Source organism: Passer montanus, unplaced genomic scaffold, assembly GCF_014805655.1.
Source record: "Passer montanus isolate IOZ18808 unplaced genomic scaffold, ASM1480565v1 scaffold76, whole genome shotgun sequence".
Classification (NCBI taxonomy): domain Eukaryota; kingdom Metazoa; phylum Chordata; class Aves; order Passeriformes; family Passeridae; genus Passer; species Passer montanus.
Window position 1 is genome coordinate 3530322 of NW_024372813.1, and position 16044 is coordinate 3546365.

Genomic DNA, 16044 nt, shown 5'->3' on the forward strand with positions numbered 1-16044 from the left:
TTCACATCGCCCCTGGCACCGTGGGCTCGGACACTGATGGGACGCTTGCCTCTCCCGGGAAACCGTGCGCGGCTCTGCTTGTGCCCGCGCCACCGGAGGGCCCTGTCACACGGCATGGGCACGGGCCGGAGAAGGGAGCCGGCAGGGAAAGTCGCTGCTGGGAGGAGTCTGAGCCACACCTCGTCTGCGAGTCCTTGCTCCCCTGGTTGCTGGCTTTGTGCCTCCTGCTCTCACAGTCTTATTCTTTTCTTTAGGCCAGCATGGTGCATTCACTGATTGAAGCGTATTGCTTGCTTGACCAGATGAAGTAAGTGCTCCCGTTTTCTGTGAAGAAATGTTTTAGTCTCCACTAAGGTTTGGAAGGTGCTGAGTAACTTCAGGTTTCATACGGTACCTGCTGGTGGTGTGATTATAGGAGCCCTCACAGTATGTATTTCCAGGATTAAGGGAAAATATTTGTTTTGCTACATGGACACGATTATAAGTAATTGTGGCAGGTGTAATTCGTGGTTACTCTCCTGGTCTGGTGGAGCACTTACAGCCTTGTGCCTTCTCTACAGAGTGTGTATCACCCCCATGCTTGACACTCTGAGTAGGGTAACAGCCTTGGTGCTGCTCCAGATCCACTGGTCAGTCAGTGCTGATGCAGAGAGGGACTGTATTGTTTTGGTGCATTATAATATATCTGGGAGACTTTTTGTGAGGTCTGTATGCTGTTCAGGAGAGTACCGCCTGCCTCATTTGGCTCTTGACACTGGGGCATGTGAAGGGAAAAATAAGAAAGGCATGGCTCAGCCCCTCTTGTGAAGCATCTCATCTTAGAAAAAATGTACTCCAGTTCAGCACAGCCAGAAGATTTTTTTGAGACTTCTTTTTGAAACAATTTTTTTTTTCTGGCAGAGTGTGCTTGGGAAATGACTGCAGGTGTCGTTATAAAGAACTGTTTGTCCTTGCATGTGGTGGGAAGCATCAGGGCCAGCCTGGAGCTGGGAGCTTCCTGTGTTCTTCCTGTAACAACAGAACTGTGCTGCGTTGCCTGAGCATGCTCCACTGTCCAAGTTTTGGGGAGGGTTCAGTGTGTTGCAGGATTTGTTTAGGCATACTGCAAAGCACCCAGAACCCAGGAAGGTGCTGTGCAAGTTGCTTGGAACAGTGACAGTCTCTGCTTTGGTGCAAGTCATAGCATGCAAGAGGTACTACATGGCTCCTGATCTAGACTGAGGTCCTGCCACAGTGCTGTGCTGGGCCTGGGCATTTCCCTCCATTAGTTCCTCTGTGTGTAACTTGAATGTTGGATCTGGTGGGGAATGTACAAACAGAACATGCAGAACAGAGGAAAAAAACTTGAAGCAAATTGGGAAGGTTAATGCAGGCAGCACCTGCAGGTGTTCTTCACTGGGGTGGGCACCACAGATAGTGCCAAACCAGGGGCAAGGCCTGTTCCAGCTCAGCTGGGTAGCTTTCTAACTTGAGTGACAGTCCAGTGCAAGAGGAAGAGGGAGTTTTGTTTGCTTTTACAACAGTAACAGCCAAAAGAAGGCTCTTAATGTAAAGGTTAAAGCTGGACATTCCAGCTGAACACTGGATCCTCTTGCCCTGATGTGCTCCCTTCTTCCTCTCTGCTTAGGATAGTCAAGCCTAAAGTGGCCTCCATGGAGGAAATGGCGAGTTTCCACACAGATGCTTACCTGCAGCACCTGCAGAAGGTCAGTGAGGAGGGGGATGATGACCACCCGGAGTCTGTGGAGTATGGACTGGGTAAGGATGCACATCTTCAGCAAGAGATTAGTTGAGTGCCAGGGCCAGGATGCTTTTTGCTGGAGCTGCAGTTCGGGAGCTGCAGGGGGGAGCTCAGGGGGATGCTGGGCTTAGGTTTGAAAGGAAACACCCTTTAACAGGGTGTTGCTGAACCCCAGCAGTCATCTGAGAGGCTGGCACTTTCCCTGGTGCCAGCTGAGGGTAGAGCCAGCCTCATTTTGCTGCTGCTCTGAGGCTCTGGAATGGGATGGAAGACCCTGACACTGCCCTCGGGCTGGAGCTGGGACTGGCTGCTGCAAGCCTGCTGTAGGGAGGGCATGTGTGAGCAGTGGTCTGGAGCTGTAGTGACCAGAGCAGCTGCAGAGCAGTCTGGTGACTTACGTGTTGAGCAGAGGGCTCTTGCCCTCCTGGACTTAAGAAAGTTTGAGAAATGCAGCAGGTAAAGCAGGTGAGATGGCTGTGGGCACTGTCTTGGTATCAGGAATGGGAAGAGTGACCCAGAGCTGAGGCAGAGGTGCAGATTCTGCACCACTCTCATGAGTGTGCCTCAGACTTTACATTCCTGAAGCTGCTTTGGCTACAGGAAGATGAGCAGCCCTGGTATCATGCTGTGTGGGCAACAGCTGCAGGGAGGCTGCTGTACAACTAAGTGAAGATCGTATTATAGACATGGACCTACAGCTTATCTAGGCTTGGCTAGTTTGTGGATGTCCATTTTTAGGGAAGAGGTATGTCAGTGACCATGCCAGGGCTTTTCTGGTCAGGTTGACAAGAGACTTGAAAGTATTTTTTTTGCGAGATTGGTGTGAGGAATCAGTAGGTTCAGCAACCCAGGCACACAACTCAGAAGTTGATTCAGGACACATTTTTAAATGAACTAAGTGCAAGAAAACATTTGGATTGTTGCTTTTTGTGGTGGGTTGATTTTTGTGGTGGGTTGATTTTTATGGTGTGGGTGGGGTTTTTTTGCTAGGTGCTCACTAAGATACAGTCTCTCTTCCCTTCAGTAGGGTGGGGGAGAAAATACAATGGAAAAGATCATGTTGAGGTAATAACAGGCAGATGAGTCTCCAGTTACTGTCACCAGCAAAAGAGACTCTACATGGGGAAATTAATTCAATTTATTGCCAATTAATAATGGAGTAGGATAGTGAGAATTCAAAATAAAACTGAAATCACCACCCCGCTCGTCCACCTTTCTTCCCAGACTCAGCTTCACTCACAGCTCTTCTACTTTTCCCCTCAAGCAGTATAAAGGGACAAGGAATGGGGGTTGTGGTCAGTTCACCCCTCTCTGCTGTTCTTTCCTCCTCATTCTTGCTCAGTGTATATGTGGGGTCCCTCCCACAGAACACTCTCTTCCATGAAGTTTTCCAGTGCTAGTCTTTCCTTTCAAGAACTTCTCCAGTATGTGTCCTCCATACTGCTCCAGCCTGGGCCAGTCTTGAAGACTCAAACAAAAGGAATGTGCTTCCTCTGGAGGAAAAGGCCTATTGTGTCTGAGGTGCAGACTCTTACGTGGACTCTTACCTGCAGGTTACGACTGTCCAGCCACTGAAGGGATCTTTGAGTATGCAGCAGCTGTGGGAGGAGCCACCATCACTGCAGCTCAGTGCCTGCTGGATGGCAAGTGCAAAGTAGCAATTAACTGGCCTGGAGGGTGGCATCATGCAAAGAAGTAAGAAAACAATGTCTTCCCTTGTGTTTTCTCATCTGATGTCTGAACCCTGCTTCCTAGCTCCCAGCTTCCCTGAGAACCCTCAGGGTGCAATGATCTAGTTGGAAGAGAAAGCAAGGTGTGAGGGAAGGCAGGAGATAGAGAGGAAGGAAGCAGAGGGCAGGGCAGAGGCCTGAGAGGAGGCAGGTCACTGCCCAGCGCTGGTGCTGTCACTGTCATGTGCTGCAGAGCAGGTCTGGGCAAGGTGTACTCACACAACGTCTCAGCCCGTTTCCTGGTGGGCACTTGGCTGAAAATGGCTTCAGCTGCAGCTTGCTGTGAAAGGAGACTTGCACTCAGCAGAGCTGAGCTCTCGCTCTGTGCAGAACTGATGGCTTTTGGGAAATCTATTATATTCTGTCTGGATTGTATGGTTTAAAAAATGCCTGTAATGAAAAAAGTCTTAGCAGTGTTGCTGCTGCTGAGCTATTAGCACTGTTCTGGGAAGCAAAGAGTTTGTTTAAAAAATAGGCATTTAATACTCACCAATCTCAAAGGAGTCTTCCCAGTCACCCCAGTAAATTGGTGTGTGATGCTTCAGGGTAGATGCCAGCCCAGTGTGAAGATCTAGCCAGACTGACTCCAAACTGCAGGTACTTGATTCTAGGACCTGTGTCCTAGCAAAATACATTCCTTTTGTCAAAAAACACCTGCTACCTGGTGGTTTAGTTGCTTTCCAGGGTCCTAAAGGTAGGAATGACCTGGGGCTTTGGAAGCTCTTGGTTCAGAGGATGCCTTTGGGGTTGCAGGTAAGTTGCTGAGTAAGTGCCTTTTCTCAAGGCAGTCTCACCCTCCTTTCTGACAGTGATACTCAGAGCTTTGCTGGGTGGATTTGGGGCAGCACGGGGGAATCCCAGGTGCTGGTCCTGAAGTGCAGCTCTGACACTGCTCTGCTTTTGACTGAACTGGTGTCCTGCTCTACTTGGCCTTGAGTTTCAGAGATTTGTATTACAGCATTCAGAGAGTGCCCAGGACATGCTTCCTTGTGGGCTGTGAGGGAGGGGAGAAATACATAATCACAGTTGAGTCAGATTTTCAGGATACCTGTTAACATCTCCATTTTCTGCATTACTGTAAATGAACAGAGTCACTGGGAAACACCTGTGCTCCATGGCACTTGCAGAGAGTGAAAGTGAGTGTAGTTCTGCCACTCCTGGCATGCTCCTCACTGTTCCCAGCTACTGCTGAGCAGGAAATGTCAGAGAGAATGAGCTGGGTGCTGTGACTGGAAGTCAAGAGGAATTTCCCAGAGGTGCAACTTGTATCCCACTATAATTTGTGGAAAAGGGATTTGGGTACTCCTGTTGCCATGTATGAAGCCTCGCTTTAAAATAGCTATCCAGGCCAGATTTAAGAATGCGTGTGGACTGGTGCTAAGTCATGATGGGGACTTGACTTTGGAATGAGGCTGGAGTAGGGGTTAAGAAACTTTCTTGTTCCTTTGATGCCAGCAAGTAAGCTGTCCCTGATGAATGTCAGTGATTAATCTTTACATAGTACGCCTGTCCTCTCTTTAGCTGCTCGGACTCTCTCCTGGCTGAGCCCAGGAGCTGTATCGTGAGGGACTCCATGTGGGACATTCCATTTGTACTTTCCTGGGAAGAGAAAAGAGGGAGTTACTTTGGCAAGAGGCTTAACCTTCATAGCCTGAGACTTTAAAACAGCAGGACAGTCCTGTGACTGGCTTGGGCCTGCCTTTCACTGCCAGGACCTTCCCAGGAGTTGTGACCCAGACAGCAGGGATGGAGTGGCTGCCTCTCTATGCCTGTCCAGAACTCACAGGAAAATGGCCAAGGGGACTGTCCTCCTGCCTCAGAGAGAGTGGGTTTGAGTCAAGTGGCTCTGAACTTCTTTAAAATGTCTCAGGTGCAGAAAGGTAACATTTTATTTGTTCAACAGTGCAGTGGTCAGAGGTACCCTCCTCAGACCAGGGTCTCTTTGCAGCAGAGCCGACTGATGCTTACCCAGCTGCCATAAAGCCCAGAGTTGAGAAGCACTTGGCACAAGCAGTCCTGTTCTCTGTGCTTCCCAGCCGTGCTTTGAGCTGTTCCTGACCTGTCTCTTGGTCACTGCTGGGCTGAGTTTTCGTACTCCTCCATGCCCTTGTGAGGTGGACACTTGCAAAGTCAAAGTGAGAATGCTGAAATCGGTGGTGATTGCATTGGCAATATTCAGTGTCACAGACATTGTTTTCACAGGGATGAAGCTTCTGGTTTCTGTTACGTGAATGACGCTGTCTTGGGGATCCTGCGACTGCGCCAGAAATTTGACCGTGTCCTTTATATCGATTTGGATTTACATCATGGGGATGGTAAGGCCCAGCAAAGCCTGCAAACAGTACAGCTGCACAGACTCAGGGGGGAATGGGAGAAGGCGAGGCCTGTCTGCACAGCAGGGGTTTACTTGCTGCAACAGCCATGGCTTCAGCTCCTTTGAGTACGGCTGAGTTCCCTCAATCCATTTATGTCTTGTCCTGCTTTACAGACTTGCCCTATGCTGCTCCTCAGACCTCTCTTGTGAGTCTAGGCAGAAGTCTTGTACCTAAAGCAACAGATAACGTGTCCCAGTCTCCCATCCTGCCAGAGCAGTTGCTGACAGGGTTTAATTGTTTAAGGGTCCATTGCAACAGGGAAGCAGCCAGTAGTAAAGGGTGCTTTTAAAAGAAGGCTTTATGCTGTAAGTCTAGAGGCAGAGCTGGCCTTGCTAAAACTGCTTCCTCCTTCAGGGACATTATTTCTACACCATTTAACATTTCCTGCTCTTCTAAATTTTATGATGTGTTTCATTTTGTTCCGTTTCCTCCCTGCATTTGCTTTCTGTTAAGTTTCCTATTACTTCTTTTTTCCCTCTCCATGCCCACTGTCTTAATACTGCCTTTAAGGAAAAGGCATTTGAACCACAGCAGCATTCAGAAAAAGCGAGAGAGCCCAGTAGCTTGGGTTCTGATCAGAGCCAAACTCTGGCCAAGTGAGCCCTGCTCGGATCCCTCTCCCAGCTTCGCAGGCCTAGCAGCACAGGCAAGTGCTGCTATTCTGAATTAGCATAAGACCTGCCAGATTCATAGCAGTTGTGATCTTTGCTGCAGTTGAACTTCAGTCTCTGTAGACCGAGGATATATTTATTGAGCCACATCTGCATTTCTGCTTTGCTTATGGTTCTCCTTCTCTGCTTGCTGCCCTGTGTGTATCAGGCAACTCTGTGTGTTCAGACTCTGTCATTTATATAAGTGATGCTTGAAATTTTTTTTTTTCATTTCTTAATAGGAGTTGAGGATGCCTTTAGTTTCACCTCAAAAGTCTTGACTGTTTCTCTGCACAAATTTTCACCAGGATTTTTCCCAGGCAAGTTGAACTTGTGAGGTTGGTGCTCATTTGGTTCACATGTCACTGATGAGGCCTCCATAAAGGCAAGTCCCATCTGTGATGTCCAGCTGACATGTCTTGCTGTCTCTTCTCATGATCCAGGGGAAGGAAAGAGGGAGAGCTACATGTTTGGCTTTTCCCTCTTTCTGGTTGTAGCTGAGGTCTAGGCAGAGTTCCTTTGATGCTGCATGGCAGAATTGGGTGAAGGATAGAACTGGGTCACTCCACCCCACCTTTCTTGGTGGTGGCAAGTGGACTTCTTCATATGCATGCTGAACGTGCTGGCTCTCACCTTGTCTTTGAGACACCTCACGCATCTCTTGCTGTTGCTCTGCTTTCCCTTCTAATTGGGGTGTTTCTGTTGTGCAGGCACTGGTGATGTGACAGATGTTGGCCTGGGAAAAGGTCGCTATTACAGCGTGAATGTGCCCATTCAAGATGGCATTCAGGATGAAAAATATTACCAGATCTGTGAATCGTAAGCCCTCTTGCTCTGATACAGCTGACTTGGATGGGATTTTAGAGAATAAGAGACTATGCAGTTTAGTATTTTTAATTACAGTCCTTTCTTAAGGCTTGTCCCTTCCCCTATTGCAGCCTTTGATTACAGTGAACATAGACTGTAAGTTCTCAGAAGTCTTGTGTGAATCCTTAGGCAAATTGAATATACAGAGACATTGTGGGTGGCTGGAGGGGTCTCTGCTGCAGGTCAGCCTATCTCCTTAGATACACCTCCACAGGTGTCTATCTAAGGAGAGACTGAGAAGCGACAAGTATTTTTTAGCTGTGGGCTTTGGGCTAGATGTTTTTTCTTCAAGTAAATGCTCTGAGTTCTGACTGTGGGACATATTCTTGGGGCTTAGCTAAAAGCATTTTCCTAGCACCTTCTGTCTGTGCTGGAAGAATGAAAGGCTGAAGGCTGAATATCTGATAGTGAAAGAGCTGCCTCCTGACAGTCCTATGTGTCCCTCAGCTGATGGTGGACCTCACAAGCTGTTGCCCATGTCAAAACTGGGCTGTGGGGCTTGTTCTTTTCCAGGGGGGAGGAGTCTCAGTGCAGGGCTGCATATGTAGAAGCACATCCACCTCTAACACTTGAGGGCAGAAACCTCTCTAAACTTGTAGGGCAGTCATGCGGGGGCCATGCCTCCTGCTGTCTTATTGGTGCTTGCCATTGCTGGGGCAGAGCAGCCCCCTTTGTGCTGGAGGACGTGCTTTCAAAAGGCAGCTCTAGGGTCAGGAACCCACTCAGGAGGAGCCTGCTGCATGCATTCACAGCTGAAGGACATCATAACCTGCCACAGATGTCAAGCTGTGTATAGCTAAAGCTTCTGCAAAGAGACTTAGAAGAGATCTCTTTGAGTTTTATCTTGGCTGGGAAGCAGTCCACAGGCATGACTGTGGATGTCTCATCCAGCTGTTTTTTGAGGGTAATTGCCTGTACTTCCCAAAACCACAATGGGCTTGAAGCATGAGTCTCTGTCCAATGCTGGTTTTTGCAGGCTGACTACACCCTGCACAGAGCTTTTCCTCATAGTTTTGCCTCAAGAGCCATACAGGAGAGAGGAGAGTAAGACTCTAGCCAGTCTTCCTTTGTTTCTCCTGTCCTCTGCTGGCCTGTCCTGGTGAGAGGTGTCTGAGAGTTTGGGATTGTTGTTTTGCCAGACCCTGATTTCCACCCTGACTTTCACGGGGCAGAAAAGCACCTGGATCATCCTGCAGCCAAAAGGCAGACAGTGTAAATGTAGAGTTTGGTGCTACCATTAAACTGGTGAGGACTGGATCCCTCTCTGCCATGTTATCAGTGGTGCTTTTGCATTCATCAGCCTTTTGATAAGTGCTCTGGCAGCTAAAATTGTTGTGGAGGTAGAAGGCTCAGAGCAGAGCCTGGGAGCAGAGGTAGTGTAACTGGTGTGAGCTGGGTGGAAGCAGAGAATGCAGAAACCCTGAGAGGCATTGGTGGACCTGAGCGACCAGGGCCATGCCACCAGCATTCCTCTGGGCCATGCTGGCAGTAACTGGACTGCTTCTCTTCTCTCTAGAGTGCTGAAGGAGGTGTATGCTGCCTTCAACCCTGATGCAGTTGTGCTGCAGCTGGGGGCGGACACCATTGCTGGAGACCCCATGTGCTCTTTCAACATGACACCTGAGGGAGTGGGGAAGTGCCTCAAGTATGTCCTGCAGTGGCAGCTAGCAACTCTTGTCCTGGGAGGAGGTGAGTGCATCCTGCTGCTCTCGGAGAAATGTGTTTGTCCTCCTGTGACCCTGCCTCGAGTGCCTGCCTGCCCTTGCGCTCAGGACTGGCAAGGGTTTAGCAGAGTGACTGCTGGGCATTGTTGGAGGACGCACTGTGGCATAGTACTCTTTTCTCACACCTGAAATCCTTGATACTGACAGGTGCAAGTCTCAATACTGACTCAGATCTTGAGTTAAAAGCAGCATGGCTCCTCTGGAGAATAGGAGAGGCCAACAAACTGACCCTGACTTCTCCATGATACCTCTGATTCCCATCTCTGCTGATCAGCCCGTCAGTGCTTCTCTTTAAAAAGTGAGCACTATGTTCCCAAACCTACCTTGGGCACCTGGTGATGAATGGTTTCATTCAGATTCAAGCAGGGGCTTGGGACGAGGCCTGACTGCCTGCAAGGTACAGCACGACTCCAATACCCAGTGAAAGCTAAGCTGGACTTAGGTCTATTGTGTTGCCTAACCAGCTGCTTGTCCAATGGGGAGAGCACAGGACAGGTGTTATGTTAACAGAACATTTCAGAGCGACAAAAGCCCCTGTGTGCCAGGGAAAGCCTCTGAACTCCATGACTGCAGCCAGATCAGCTGTAGGTGTTGTCCTTTTTTAGATGGGGGAAATAATGTATAGCATATTAAGGCTAAAATTTGATGTGCCTGATGCCCTTTGTTTTGGAAAGGTTATGAGTGTTCAGTCCTGCTGTGGCTCGTCTGTGAGTGTGCTGGAGGTGCCATCTTTCAAACAAAGCCCAAAACTTCTATTAAAAAATGAGGATCAACTATGTGTCACTTGTGAAAATAGCAAAGGAGTGTCTCACCACTGCAGCACGTGGAAGCATTTGAAGTGGAAACTGGGGGAGGAGTAAAAAAAAAAAAAAAAAAAGCAGCGAAAAAAACCCACTGCAAACAGAAGGGAATATTGGAAAAATATGGTCTGTCTTGTCAAAGTGCTTTTCTCCCTTTACTCTTCTAGTCATCTATTCTGGAAAAAAACATACCTCGGTCTCTTGCAGGATTGCTTTCAGCTAAGATTTCTCCTTGTGGGCTTATGTTCCTTTACCATGTAGGTAACCATTTCCTGCTCACTGTGAAATCTCATTTCTGTGTAAAGCAGTTGCAAGTTGTAGCGATGAGTTTCATATTTGTCCTCTCAAAGATGATGGTGCTGAAGAGCTCATGAGCATATGGCTGGGCATGTGTATTTTGCTTTATAGGTCAAAGACTGGTATTACAAAGCAGGAAGCCCCTGTTTCTGCTGCGGCCTGCTACTTGAGAATGGCTCTTCTTGTTGCCAGGAGAGAGTTCAGCGCATGGGGCTGGGAGCTCACCCTGGGTCTGAGATGGTGGCTGGAGAACTGGCCTCTGCCACTGGATGTAACTGGGGTTCAGTTTGAGTGGTCTGCTCTTGCATACACTGTCATTCAGACTAGGCTTTGTGTAGCCAGCAGGTGCAGAAGGCAGATTTTGGGCATGGCTTGAGTGGATGAAATAAGCTGAACTGATGTAACCTGTGCACAGTGGTTTCATGATTTGTTCCTTCCACCTAAATCTCTTTTTCTCTTTTGCCTTTCCCCACTCTTCCTCCTCAAATCCCAATTCTTGCTGGAAACAGGAGGTTACAACCTTGCCAACACTGCTCGCTGCTGGACGTACTTGACTGGGGTCATCCTTGGGAGAACACTGAACTCAGAGATCCCTGATCATGAGGTAATGCTTTGAAAAACCCTCCCTTCTCCTTGCAGAAGAGCCAGTTGTTCTGCCTAATCCACACAGCATCCTTGCCACTCAGTCATGTTTTGTGAAGACACTTATGTAGCAATGCTGCCCTAACCTAGCAGTATGGTGGGTGCTTATGCCCAAAAACAGAGGCTGTCTGCAGCTTTCTGTGAGGGGTTTCATGTGCCAGTAAACTTCAGCCTCAGATAATCTAACAGAGAGGATGGGCAAAAGGATTCTGTGGTTTTCTCAAAGAGGTCTTTAGGATGTGCCTTTTGCCTTCTCAGGGCTTTAATTTTTTTTTTTTCAGCTGAAGTTTTGAGTGACCACAGTGCCTATTGCTCTGCTTTCCTCCTCCTCCCTCTGAGGGTTCTGTCTGGTGATCAGCAGTGTCTGGTAAAGAGTAGCCAGGGCCCAGCACATGCCAGTAAGTTGCTCCTCTCTGGAGTTGACACAGAACCCACCTTGCAAATATTCTGTCACTATATCAGGGTCCTGTAGTTGTACAGGGATGAACTTCCAAACCACCGGAGCAGAGAATTTCCTCAGAAACTTGTCCATTTTCTCCCACTTCCTATGCCCCTCATGACTATCCACCCTTGGGGCAGATCTCTAAATGACCTTCCTATAAATCTCTGTCCTGACTCTAAACATGGTGTGGACTCCACTGACTCTAAATATGTTACCAGCTGTACTGAGGAAACACACATATGAGACACAGCAACCAGAACATGCTTTCTGTAACTTCCAAAGGGAATTCAAAATTCTCGAAAGCTGTTGTAACAGGCCTGAAGGAGAAAGAGGGGGTGACAAGCTGGGGAAAATAATCCTCTCCTGTTTCCCCCTCAGGCTGAGTACTATTATTAATGGACTAACAAAGATAGCGCCCGAGGTAAGGGTAGGAGAGGAACACTGAATACACATCCCAAGTGACCCTCATTGCCATTGCTATCATTTCATAAATTGATATCACAGAGTACAGCATCAAAACAATCCTGATCCCCCTTCGTGCTCTGAAAAATATCATCACAAGGAACACATATATTCTCACACATAAGTACCACACCCACATAAACAGACCGAGCAGCACCGTGACCACAAGCAGCATTGTGACCAGTGGTTCTGTACCTAATATGAACAAATGCTTAGAATTCAATTTGTTTCCAGCCCACTCTGGGCTGATGTCTTGTTGCCTCAACCCTTTGTGCCCATACTGGGCACCAGTTAAGGTTGTCTTAGGAATGGTATTTTCCAATTTTGTGCTCTTCCTAAGAGCATGAACAATTTACTAAACAGTAACAGCAATAATACTAATGACAGGGAACAAGAAAACAAACAACAATTCACATAGAAACACCCTTGCCCCTGACAATAGACAAAACTGCATACCTCCCTCTGCCACATTATTTCAGCTGGAAGGAATCCCTTCTGTCTGGGAGAGTCCCTTTCTCCTGCCTTCAGCAATGAGAGGTGGTGTAGAATAACCTCTGTGTTCTGGCCATGCCTCCTCCCAGCTACTCTAAAAACTGACCCTGTCTTGGCCAGAATCACGACACAATGGCTCACAGTAACCTGTGGTTCTGTGTTTCTGTGTTAGCATGTCAACCCCATGTGCTGCAGATTTCCTGCACACTATCTGAGCGCTTAGCTAGGAGAGACATGGTATCCTTGCAGCACACTGATTTTTCCTTTCCCAGGTGTTTCAGTCATGTCAATGCAGCGTTCAGCAAGATGGGAAGTGAACAGGAGGATATGTGATTACAGCACTTGAAATTTAATAATAAAAAAATTTCATTTGCAGGTAACCATGCGTAAAATGAGTGTCAACAGCTTTCCCAAATAAAGGATTGGGATAGACATTTGACTGCTTTTTGGTTGCCTCACTGGGCTCTGCTTCCCATTCCGTGAACTGGGAAGTGGTTGAAAACTCCAGGTGGACACAGACACTGCTGAAGTACCACCTTGATGTAGTGAAGCTACGTGTGGCCCTTAGGTAGAGAAATGGTTTTTTTGTCTTTTTACAAACAGGTACCCATGGGGAGCCCTCTCTCTAGCCTCAGCCTTCAGAGACCTCTCTGTTGATTTTCCTCTTCTCCTCCCTGCAGTTCTTCACAGAGTATGGTCCTGATTACGTGCTGGAGATCACACCAAGCTGCAGACCAGACCGCAATGAGCCACAGAGAATTCAAGAAATTCTGAACTCTATCAAAGGTGCGTTGTCCAAGCAAAAGCTTCTGCTTCAGGCTTACAGGATTTTTTAGAGAGGGCTTCAGAAGAGCTCACTGGGTCTTTCTGACTGACTGGAAAATGAACCACATTCACCCGGCTGCTCATTAGTACACAATGTCATTTGCCTCCCACATCCCTTGGGATTTTCAGGGTTGGTGATACAGAGCTGTGGGTTCCTGTAGCAAAAGTTTCTATTGCCTTTGCTCTGACTGGACAGGGAGCACGGGGCCTTGCCCTTTTTGGAATCGTAGAACAGCCCAGGTTCTAAGGGACTTTAAAGATCATCTGGTCCAACCTCTTCATGGAAAAGGGAGCACAGACAAGATTATGTAGCAAGTCACATGCTGTAAACTTCTGGCAGTGAGGCTGCTACTCCCCCCCTGGGGAGTTTCCTCCAGTGATTGATTGTTCTCACTGTATAAAAAAACATACTTAAAATAAGGTGAAACCTCTCCTGGTGCAACTCACACCTGTTGTCCCTTGTCCTCTCCCTGCGGCTCCTTGTGAAGAGAGAGCCTCTGTCCTCTGAAGCCTACAGAGCAGGCTTCAAGTACTAGATTACTGTGATGAGGTCCCTCCTAAGTCTTCTCTTCTGCAGGGAGAGAGTGGCAGGTTCTCCAGAATCTGATCACCTTTGTGATCCTCCTTTGGACCTTCTCTGCTCTGTCCATGTCTTTTGTGATTTGTGGGGATCATAACTGGACACAGTTGACAAATGAGTACATTTGTCAGACAGACCTGGAATGAGATGATCCAGTTTTTCTTAGTAATGCTCCTACACATGCTGCACAGGATCCACTTTGCTTCACTGCTGCAGCAGCACATTGCTTGGATCCCATTCAGCTTGCTGCTGATCAGGAGCCCCACATCCATTTCCACAAAGCTGCTTCCCAGTCACACAAATCCCAGCCTGAACTGGCTACCTCAAGTGCAGGACCTTGCTTTTGTCTTTGTTAAATTTAAATCTGTTATTTTTAGCCCAGTCTTCCAGCCTGTCCAGATCTCTAAAATAGCTCTTCCTTCTGGCCTGTTCATCTCAGCACCCAGTTTGGTGCTGTGGTTGTTTCCAACAAAGGTAATTTACAATGTTGAGCAATATGTATCGGTATCAGTCCCTGGGGGACCCCACTTGTAACAGACTGCAAGACCTTGTAAAAACCATGGATCACTACCCACTGTGAGCTCCTTGTGAGCCAGCTCCCTCCCTGTCCCCTTTGCAGACCACCCATCCAGTCTGTGTCTTCCAGTTGGTCCAGGAGGAGGCTGTGGGAAATAGCTCTCTGGAACTGGGACAGGTCTCCAGGAGGCAGGACTTGAAACTCTTCAAGTCCAGGACAGGCAGCTGGGTGAGCTCTGCCAGCTCCAGTATTGAAACTCATTCAGTGCCGTTACCCATCTGTCTTGTCCCACTCTGCAAGAGGGGCTCAGAACAGCATGATGGGGCTTGGCAGCCTTTTTTATATGTGTGTGTTGTAGTATGCTGGTGTTAGAAGTAGGGTAGGAAGTCGTGACCATGGATGCCTTTGGGTGTCCATTCCCAAGCACAGGCCAATCCTAGGGAGAGGGCATCCCTTCCTTGGGGACATGTCCAAGAGGGTAGGAGGAACAGCATCACTCCAGAGCTGGAAGGGAGGGCTGTGCACTCCTGTCTGTGAATCCAGTCTGAAAGAAGGACGAGGCAGCAGGGAGTGAGCACGTGTGTCTCAGATGCTGGTCCATGAGTCCCAAAACAGCATTCAGAATAGTGAAAGCGTTGGCAGGGTCCCTTTGTGGTAATTTCCAAAGCCTGGCTCAAATGAGGGCAGCAGCCTCTGCAAAGGGAACAAGGGGTCAGCAGGACCTGAGATCTGTGATGAGGCTGGAATTCCTATATCATGGTCTAGTCCATCAGGCGTGGGAGTGGCACCCCTTGCCAGGTCACTCCATCAGGCTAAAATATCAGTGGAAATACCCTTTTTTACTTCCTTTTATTTGCAGGAAATCTGAAGCACGTTGTGTAGCAGAAAAGGAAGGCTTAGGCAAGAGCATTTCCTGTGGGGAAGACAGCATATTTATGTGAACAACTGGTGAAATTTGTGGCTGCAGGGAAACTTTCGAAGAAAGTACTGTTGGTTGGTTTTTTTTTTCTCTTTAAAGAAGGAAAGCTACCGCATGCCACAAGCACTGTGGCTCCCCCAGGCAGGAGTGTGGGCCCTCCAGCCACAGCCTTCCAGTGCTGGCAGAGCCTCCCTTGCTCCTTTCCCCTTCCTATTTTAACACCACAGTTTGTTCTCACAACTGCTTTTAAATGTATTTTAAGAGAGGAGCAGCTCAGAGCTGTGAGCCTTCTCCAGCTGGAGCCCCGTGCTGTGTTAGCTACCCAGCAGGGCCACAGCCTCAGAGCTGCCCACTCAGGAAGTAGAGCCTGTGGGCTACCCTGGTTGTGTCCCTTGCCCACAGAAAGGCACAGCCATTGTGTTTTTAACGGGGAATTTTTAAAAAATAAAATACTTGAAGTACTCCTCTAGCCCTTTCCTTTCTTCTTCTACCCACCCTGTCTTGCTAGTGCTCTTTTCCACAGTACACCCCAGCCCCTCCACCTACTGCAGAGCCATTTGTGAGCTCCTGAAGTCCTGCACAGAGGGACAAGACCCTGGAGAGCCTCTCAAGAATGTCAAGGGTGATGCAGGGCATTGTGGCAGCTCCTCTTCTGGGAGATCTTGGATGAACTTGCAGATGCTCTGGTGCCTCATGAGAGCTGCCACGAGGTGTCTCAGCACGGGAACAGGTATAGAGGTATCTGGAGCAGATCTCTCCCAGTGCCAGGAGCCATGGAGCATGGCCTCTGCCACCCTTGTCCCCTTATTCTCCTAGCCCATGGACTTTTTATTGTGCTGTTTTTTTAAGGATGCCCAGTCACTGTAGGAAAGCGTATTTCCTGTGGCTTTAATTAGATTATGCTGGAAGAAACAGCAAGACAAAGGGGTTCCCAGCCTGGCCTTGGCTTTGTTTTCTGCTCTGTTTTTACTGTTGATTGAA

At 48.3% G+C, this 16044-nt stretch overlaps 2 protein-coding genes across 5 annotated transcripts in view; both read left to right on the forward strand.

Annotated features, from left to right (window-relative positions):
• The window catches only part of PHKA1 (phosphorylase kinase regulatory subunit alpha 1), a 23391-nt gene extending 21649 nt beyond the window's left edge, over positions 1 to 1742 (forward strand). Inside the window, exon 31 of the transcript XR_005630090.1 lies at positions 1628 to 1742. The gene's annotated coding sequence lies outside the window, so the exon portion shown is untranslated. The remainder of the gene's footprint in view (positions 1 to 1627) is intronic.
• Positions 1 to 15527, forward strand: part of HDAC8 (histone deacetylase 8) — a 16420-nt gene extending 893 nt beyond the window's left edge. The window contains exons 2-12 of one of the 4 annotated variants that reach the window (XM_039731238.1): positions 255 to 307; positions 1628 to 1758; positions 3295 to 3436; positions 5659 to 5786; positions 6739 to 6816; positions 7207 to 7315; positions 8880 to 9052; positions 10095 to 10148; positions 10694 to 10788; positions 12903 to 13008; positions 15004 to 15527. In XM_039731238.1, the coding sequence (XP_039587172.1) occupies positions 255 to 307; positions 1628 to 1758; positions 3295 to 3436; positions 5659 to 5786; positions 6739 to 6816; positions 7207 to 7315; positions 8880 to 9052; positions 10095 to 10148; positions 10694 to 10788; positions 12903 to 13008; positions 15004 to 15026 (1092 nt within the window). In that variant the 3' untranslated portion in view covers positions 15027 to 15527. The remainder of the gene's footprint in view (positions 1 to 254; positions 308 to 1627; positions 1759 to 3294; positions 3437 to 5658; positions 5787 to 6738; positions 6817 to 7206; positions 7316 to 8879; positions 9053 to 10094; positions 10149 to 10693; positions 10789 to 12902; positions 13009 to 15003) is intronic. The other 3 variants (XM_039731239.1, XM_039731240.1, XM_039731241.1) reach the window with 3 other exon arrangements.
• Positions 15528 to 16044: the final 517 nt, after the last annotated feature.